Genomic DNA, 9,308 nt, shown 5'->3' with positions numbered 1-9,308 from the left:
TTATCCCCCTGTACACTTTGAAAGCAGGAAAGATTGCAGGGTAAACGTTTTGTGGTGTCCAAGTCTGTAGATCTTGAATTTTTAAAACCTACTTTTAATAAGGGTTAATAAGGGTTCTCAAATGCTTTGACACCCCCTTCTATCCCATCGTCCAAAGGTAGGAGAGAAACGATGGTAAATATGACAATGGATGTGTACTGGTTTATAAGTAGTTCCTTGGAGTGATTCCAATCTCCGTTTGTCAGGATACCAGCAATTCAGTTCAGTAGTGTCAGTTGAACAAACATAAATCAGCAGAGGTGGCAAGATCTAGCAGAAACTGCCAGACCTCCACTGAATTGGCACAAGTCAGCAAGAGTCACCAGGAGAAGTTCTCTGCTATGCCTCTCTCAATGAAGTGAAGATGATCGAAGCCACAGGCCAAGGAAGCATTGCCCATCTAGCTATGCAAGCACACCATCACTGTCAGTTGAGTCCTATTAATACTCTCCTCAAACATCACATGTCCTCTCATGGGTTTTGCCTCAGCAAACACCACATGAGGCAGCTTCATGATATGAGTCTGTATTAGCAAAGCACCATGTGAGTCTGTATCACCTGACTTATCCAGAAACTTCCACGTCACATGTCCCATCCTGGAATCCTTGAATCTATTGATCAACACGTCTGGTTTATGCCAATACAAGTTTTTGTTACTAGAGCTCTATAGTACAACTTGAAATCAGGAATAATGATACTCTAGGACTGTGGTTTGTTTATTTATTTATTTATTTATTTACTTACTTACTTACTTACTATCATGGTTCTGTTTTCCAGATGAAGAATTTTCTTTCAAGGTCTGTAAACAATTGTGTTGGAATTTTGATGGTGAGTGCATTGAATCTGTAGATTGTCTTTGGTAGGATGGCCATTTTTACTATGTTAATCCTATTGTACATGGGCATGAGAGATCTTTCTATCTTCTGTTATCTTCTTCAATTTCTTTCTTCAAAGACTTGAGGCTTTTGTCATACAAGTCTTTTATTTGCTTGATTAAGAGCACTCTTAGATATTTAATATTATTTGTGGCTGTTGTGAAGGGCGTTATATACCTGACTTCTTTCTCACGCCATTACAATTTGTGTAGAGGAGGGCTACTGATTTTTTTGGTGTGTGTGTCAATTTTGCATCCAACCAGTATGCTGAAGGTGTTTATTAGCTGTAGGCATTCTCTGGTGGAACTTTTGGGGTTCCTTATGAATACATCATATCATCTGTAAATGCTGATACTTTGATTTCTTCCTTTCCAAGTTATATACCCTTTATTTCCTTTAGTTCTTTTATTGCTATGGGTAGAAGTACTGTATTGAATAGATCTGAGGAGAATAGACAGCCTTGCCTTGTTCATGATTTTAGTGGACTTATTTTGAGTTTCTCTCCACTTAATATGATGTTGGCTATAGGTTTGCTGTAAATTGCTTTTATTATATTTAGGTATGTCCCTTGTACTCATAATCTCTACAGTAGTTTTATCATGAAGGAGTGTTGAATTTTGTCAAATGCTTTTTATGCATCATTTGAAATGATCATGTGGCTTTTATTCTTTCAGTTTGTTTATATAATAGATTATATTTACTGATTTTCATGAGTTGAACCAGCCCTTGATGGGGTGAAGCCTACTTAATCATGGTGGATGATCTTTTTGTGTGTTCTTGGATTTGGTTTGCAAGTATTTCACTGACTATTTTTGGATCTATGTTCACAAAGAAAATTGGTCTCTAATTCTTTTGGATTTTTTTATGTTCAAAGTCTTAGTTTATTCTCTCTCTCTCTCTCTCTCTCTCTCTCTCTCTCTGGTTTTGATGGTATGAGATTATTTATTTTGTTTTCATGGGTGTAGTTAATCTCTTTGGGTTGGAATTTTTCTTCTTGAAACTTTTGTACAGCTAGATTTGTAGAAAATTCTGTTTAAAATTTCACTTTATCATAGAATATCTTAATTTCTCCATCTATAGTGATTGAAAGCTTCCCTGGGTATAGTGATGTGGGTTGGAATCTGTGATCTCTTAGAATCTGTTCAGGCTCTTCTTTCTTTTAGAGTCTGCATTGAGTAGTTGGGTGTAATTATAATGGTTTGGCCTTTATACATTACTTGGTCTTTTCCCCTTGCAGCTTTTAACATTGTTTTTATGTTCTGTATATCCAGTGTTTTATTATGTGGCAAGGGAACTTTTTTTTCTAGTCTAATCTATTTGGTGTTCTATGTGCTTCTCATCCCTTTACAAGCATCTCTTTCTTCAGGTTAGGGTAATTTTTTTCTATGATTTTGTTAAGATTTTTTTGGACATTTGTGGTGGAATTCTTTTCCTTCTTTTATTCCTGTTGATTCTTAGGTTTGGTTATTTCATAGTGTTCCACTATGGAAGCTTTGCATCAGGAATTTTTAGATTTAATATGTTCTTAGACAGATCGAAGACCTTTCCTGAACTCCAGGTCACCCATCCCCAGGCCCAATTCTCAGGGACACCGCTAGCTTTACAACAAAACACCAACAGCAAGTCCCTCTTACTCCTGTCCATGTCTTCTGTGGATCTCACAGACCACACTCTCACCTCCTTCCTCCTCTGAAAAGCCATAGAAGAAACAGAAACCAAGAAAAATTCCCACCCAACAAAGACAAATCCAGAAATTAGCACCTAGATCTATAATAACCCCAAACCTAGATGCTTAGACAACAGCATAAGAACACAATCAATAACAGCCAAGGCAATGTGTCTCTACCAAAGCTCAACTATTCTATCCTACCAAAATTGTAATTGTTTGCTTTCTTAGTGTTGTTTCTTTGTTTGTTTGTTTTTGCATCCTTTACATATGCTAGATACTAACCCTCTGTCAGAGATGGAGTTGATAAAAATATTTTGGGTTTTTTTTGTTTTTTGTTTGTTTTTAAGGCTGTGGCTTCAATCTAATGATGTTATCTCCTTTGACACATAGGTTTTTAATTTTATGAGGTTCTATTTATTAATTGTTTGTATTAATACCAGCTCCACTGGGATCCTGTTCAGAAAGCCTTTTCCCATGTCTAGAATTGATGTGTATTTCTAAATTTCGTAAGTTGCAAGATTGGATTATAAATTGAAGTTCTTCATCCATTTGGAGTAAACCTTTACATAGAGTAAGAAAAACATGTGGGTCCTCAAATATATTCAGCTGATGAATATGAGTATTTTTCTGTCAGTCTGATGCTATATTTTTTTGGTACTATAGATTTATTTCATGTAACCTGAAAACAGGAATGGTAATACCTTCTGCAGTAACTTTATTGTTCAGGACTGCTTAGGTTATCATGGGATTCTTGTTTCCATATAAACTTTAAGATTATTTTTTTTCAATCTCTGTGATTAATTGCACTGCAATTAGTGTATGGATTGTGTTGACACTGAATATTATTTTTATAGAGTGATATCCTTTTACTTTAAGGTAGCACTCTCCTTGATGGTGAGGTATGTTTCTTAGAGACAACAAAATTATGGATCCTATTTTCTAATCTAATCTGTTAGTTTGTGTCTTTTTATTGTGAAATTAAGACCATTAGTATTGGGTTATTATTGGACAGTGTTTATAGTGTAAATTTTTTCAGGCCTCTTTTGGTTAACTGTTCTGAGATTATTAATCCCTTGTGTCTTTTTGGGTGTGTATAGCCTCTGCAGACTGAGATATTCCTTCTATTCTCTGTAGAGATAGCTTGGTGAATAAAAAATTCCTTAAGTTTGGTCTTATTTAAAATGATTTTCTTTCTCTTTCTACTCTAATAGATACTTTTCTTGGTACAGTAAGTAGTCAGGGTACTCTATGTGGCCTTACAGAGCTTTCAGTACATCATTCTAGGCCCTTTTGACTTTCAAGGTCTCTATTAAAAAGTCATATTTTGCCGGGCGGTGGTGGCGCACGCCTTTAATCCTAGCACTTGGGAGGCAGAAGCAGGCGGATTTCTGAGTTCGAGGCTAGCCTGGTCTACAGGGTGAGTTCCAGGACAGCCAGGACTATACAGAGAAACCCTGTCTCGAAAAACAAAACAAAACAAAACAAAACAAAACAAAACAAAACAAAAAAAAGTCATATTTTATTCTAATGGGCCTGCCTTAGTGTGTGAGTTGTTCTTTTTTCCTGGAAGTTTTTAAGATCCTTTCTTTGTTCTGTATATTTAGTGTCTTGACTATGTGGTACTGGGAGTTTCTTTTACATACTGAAATACAGGCGCAACTGAAACAGATAATGTTGATGTGCGACATTCTCAATTGTGATATCTCTATCCTCTTTATGAAGTTATTAATATTTTCTACATCATAAAAACCCAATGTAAATAAGATCATGAGAATATTCAACTCAAAGCTAATTTGTAATTTAAACATTTTTACCATGCTTAGTTTACAACACAAAACACAAAGTATATTGTCATGTTTCCCAAATATATGCTTGATTCCTTTTTAATAGATGCTTGATACCAATGGTCTCAGCTGATAGCCTTGTCCCATCCTTTATTAAGAACAGAGTATTCAGTCAACAGAGTTGGCTTCAATATGTCCAAATCTTCCATCCACCTGCATCTGTACTTAAAAGGCTTGTGTTGGTTTTCCTCAATATAATTCCCTATCAATTGCTAGCCAATGTCCAATTTCATTGGCCTCCTCGAAAATTTATCCCTAAACAATAACTTCTTTTTAAAAGAAATCTGTTTTCTTCTATTTTCTGAAAGATAACTATAAAGTACAAATAAATTCTGATTGCCTCATCATAGATACTGTTCCCCACAACTCCATTTCTTTCCATTACTGCTCCATTTCTTTAGCTTCTCCACATAAATGAAAAAAAGAAAGAAAGAAAAAGAATTTCTGTGTTTATTTTCTTCTCTGATGATCATCTAGTCACAGGAATTCAATCAATCAAGTTCTTTTCTCATTCCATGTGCCTGTTATTGACAATTCATCATTATGAACTATATGGAAAACCCCTTTCTTATCCTCTTTTCCCACAATGTCAACAACATAGACAGTTGATCATTCTCTCTTCCCTTGAAATCCTTTATTCTCTCAGTTCCCAGAAACACAGAGACACTGGCTTACCTCTCCCTTTTCTCCACTCTCATACCCTTAAATCCTCTGTCTCTTTCTAGTTGCAGAAATGTCTCAAGATTTTTTTCTAGTGGGGAGAAATCAACACATTGACTCTTATGTGGTAAGAATACTGAGTATACATCACTGTGCATGCTTAGCCTTAATTGGGATTCATTTTCAAGTTCTAATTCAAAGTCACTCTCAAAGCCAGCAAGGCTGAGATAACAAGGAAGGAGTGAAACAAGAATTAATGGGTTGTGAAATGACAGTGGAGGTACATGCATTGAGTGAGGTAATAATAGAGTATAGGTGAAAATAGAGAGCTGAAATGTGGGGTACAGGAAGATTCAAGCAGCTAGTAAAATGAGGATGGGGAAATGAGGCAGACAGGTAAAGTCTAAGTGTTTTAAAGTGTATATAAAGAAGATACACTGGAACCTACAATTTTTCAACTCAAATAAGCAATGTAACAAGAGTGGATATTACAATACAATGGTGTAAAGAAACAGTATGTGGAGGGGGATACTAGGAGCCAAAGGTTTAAGAAGGTATGTGGGCAGGGTTGGACAGGAAAGATAGGAGAAGTTTATTAAAAATAGGATCTATGAAGACGTTTTTATAAAACCCTCTTTGTTTCTGAGCTAATTAAAATATGCTTCTTTAAAAAGGAGTTTGAACAGAGTTACTCCACATGAGTGAACACTGATGATCACAGAAGACATGGATTATTAATGAAAATCTAAGTTACAAATATAAGTCACTCTCCAGTGTGTTATTTTGGTACAAAAACCCCAAGGCATGCAATTCAACTTAAACTATCTCTGTAGTTTTTGGTTGCAAATTATAACTAGATGATAGGTTTCTGCTACTAAAAACACTGTAGACTTTGTTTGCACACTTCCATTTTCAATTTCTATGCCATCAATGTAAATAGTAATAGCAATAATAATAATAAATAATAAAAAGAAAGTTCATTTCATTTTATAATTTAACCAGTTCTAAGAGTATTTATTCCACATTAAAAACAAAGCCTTAGAAGGCATTAATAAATTTCCCAAGCCAGTTACCAACACCATTATACATATTCCCAATACCATTATACATAACATTTAATACAGTTGGAAAAACAGTTTCAAACAGAAAGAAAGAGAAAAACAGTTTAAATTTATTTTTTAGGTTGAGTTACAAGACAGTAAGTTTCCATATGATTTTTCCATACAGCCTTTATTTTTAACAACATCCCACCTTCATCCTATGTCTTTCCTACCTTTTATAACTTCATTCCACCACCAATATTCCCATCTCTACTTTCATACCCTCTATGTTCTGCTGCCATCTCTATCTAAAGCCACCCACACTATAATCTCCCCTATAAACTTTCCTTTCTTCTTCTACAGACGCATCAGGTTAAACATACAAAACTAAATACTCAAGTCAGTATCAACATGTGAGAGGACATGGAACACCTGTCTTTCAGTGTATGAATTATCTCAGTCACTATTATCTTTTAGGCTGGACAGATGGCTCAGCAGTTAAGGGCTCTCATTGCTCTTCCATGAGATCTATCTATAATGGGATCCAATACCCACTTGTGGTGTGTTTGAAGATAGTGAGAGTATACTCACATAAAGTAAATAAGTCTTAAGAAAATTACTTTTCAGTTGTATCAAGTTGCCTACCAATTTCATAATTTCATTTTTCTTTTGAGATGACTAAATTTTTATTGCTATTCTATTCCCAACTTTTATAAACAGCAGAAATGAATATGGGCAAACACGTGTCTCTATGAATATGAATATGGTACAGATCTTTTCAGTATACTCCTAGGAGAATATGGAGTGGTCATATGGTAGTTTGAGTTTAGCTTTTTGAGAAACCTCTAGATAGATTTATGAAGGTAGATCACTAGTTTACTCTCTTGCTAACAGTGTGCATGTAAACTTCCCCATGCCACCATTTGCTGTTATTATGTTTTTATAATGATAATCCTGACTAGGTTTTTCACTGATTATAAAAAGGTATAAAAACCAAGTATAAACTTGGGGTGCTATTAGTTATTTTGACATATGTTCAGATTGTATATTGTTTAAAGTATACACAACAAACATATGAACTATTTACAATTGTTAAGATACTTTGAAACATGATTAGGACAAATGAAAACCACTGTTTTATTTTGCTCCTTTTAATATATTATTTACAAGTTATAATTAAAAATGATCATTTCATTACCAATCACTACAAGAAGAAAAAAAAGGAGAGAGAGGAAAAGGAAGAGGAGAAGAAAAGAGAAGGAGGAGGAGAAATAGGAGAAGAAAGGGATGAAGTATATTCTCTCTCTCTCTCTCTCTCTCTCTCTCTCTCTCACACACACACACACACACACACACACACACACACACACGGAATCCAAGAAAAGTTGTCTGTCAGGCTATCCATATAAGTTGGTACTTACAGGGAGAGAAAGAAAGAACATGATGCAGGTCTCTGTCAAGTGATCATTAGAACTACTTGTGTTGATTTATATCTTACCAAGAGTAGTTGGTTTAAAATTTGTACAAGTCTCAAAATCATCTCCTATTGATCTAGGAAAAACCCATTTAAGATTACTTTCTCTGATTTTTGGTTCAGTATGGACACAAGACCAGAGTTGTCTTGTCTGAATATCCCTGATACCCTCAAAATCAGCTACTCTGGTAAACAGACTAACTTTTAAAGACAATGAATAATTTTAAATAGTGTGTACCTATTCTTGTAAAAATCCAAATGATGAGAAAATTCCAAGAACTTTTATCAAGGATACATATTCTCTGATTCTCTAGAAAAAGAAACACATTCACTTCCTTGGTTTCATTGTGATAATTTCATTTATAACAGAAATCTGCTGACACTGAGAAAGAATTAAGTCTAGAAGATACCTATTAGAAGCTCCTAAAAAGTTGACTGTGTAGGCAGAAACCACTTGCCCAAGACCTTCCTTAATGCCCCAGTGACCTCCTTATTCCTCAGACTGTAAATGAGGGGGTTTAGAGCAGGTGTCACTACAGTGTAGAAAACGGAGAGGATGTTCTCTTGTTTGGGACTAAGATAGGAACTGGGTAGGACATACATAACTGTGAGAGCCCCATAGTACAGACTAACTACTGTCAAGTGGGAAGAACAGGTGACAAGGGCTTTCTTCCTTCCTTCATTTGAAGGTTTGTTGAGCACTGTGAAAAGAATTAATATATAGGAAGCCATAATGGCAGCAAGTGGGGGAATTAGAAAGGCCACACCCATCACATAAACCATGAGTTCATATTTGGAGGTGTCTGCACAAGCTAACTTCAGCAATGGAGGGATCTCACAAAATAGATGTCTGATCTTATGGGATTTGCAGAAGGGATATTGCATTGTGTGGATGGTATATCCTAAAGCACTCAGGAATCCCAGGATCCATGCTGTGGCTACTCCTAGCTGGCAGATACTTGGCCTCATGAAAATCATATAACTCAGGGGATGACAAATGGCCACATATCTGTCATAGGCCATGAAGGCCAGAAGGAGGTCTTCTGCACCACCAAGTGTGAGTGCCAAGAACATCTGAAGGGCACAACCCTCTAAAGAGATGGTATTGTCTTTGAGTAGAAAATCCATGACAGCCTTGGGAATAATAATCGATGTGAGAAAGAAGTCTATGAGAGACAGCTGCCCAAGCAGAAAGTACATGGGTACATGGAGCTGTGCATCCATCATGATGACCAGGATCAGCAGTCCATTGCTGGTCATAGCCAACATGTACAGGGCTGTGATTACAGCACAGAGCAGTTCAGGAAAGTCACTGTCATCCAGAATCCCCACCAAGATGAAGACACCTCCCAATGTGGAGTTCCAGGACTCCATTCTGTGTCATTTCTTTAGTAGCCAAAATAAGAAGCTTCGACACAATTTTGCTAATATGAATCCTGGTTTTGTAACATCAGAGTATACTTAGAATATCCCATAGGACTCCAGTAAAATGACATTTTTTCCACTAGTGAATAGCAATGATTCTTGGTTTCCAAATTTCAAGTTGATGATTATATCTTGAAGAAAGATTCATCTAAGTGGAGATCATAGACTGCAGTAATAATTTTAAAATAGGTTATAGCATGATGAAAATATTCTGTAAGATATAACCTGAAAAAGTATCTCTCTAAAAAGACCAAATTATGTCTTTGTTATGATTAATAAAAC

At 35.7% G+C, this 9,308-nt stretch overlaps 1 protein-coding gene across 1 annotated transcript; it reads right to left on the bottom strand.

Moving 5' to 3' along the window:
* Window positions 1-8,024: 8,024 nt before the first annotated feature.
* LOC114633403 (olfactory receptor 2AG1-like) lies at window positions 8,025-8,975 on the bottom strand. The gene has a single exon (XM_028781987.1). It carries the CDS (start codon window positions 8,973-8,975, stop codon window positions 8,025-8,027), a length of 951 nt encoding a protein of 316 aa, XP_028637820.1.
* Window positions 8,976-9,308: the final 333 nt, after the last annotated feature.

The sequence above is a fragment of the Grammomys surdaster genome, unplaced genomic scaffold, assembly GCF_004785775.1.
Source record: "Grammomys surdaster isolate TR1022 unplaced genomic scaffold, NIH_TR_1.0 620, whole genome shotgun sequence".
In the NCBI taxonomy this organism is placed as follows: Eukaryota; Metazoa; Chordata; class Mammalia; order Rodentia; family Muridae; genus Grammomys; species Grammomys surdaster.
The sequence above is the reverse complement of the archived record's forward strand: the minus strand, read 5'-3'. Positions and strand labels throughout refer to the sequence as shown.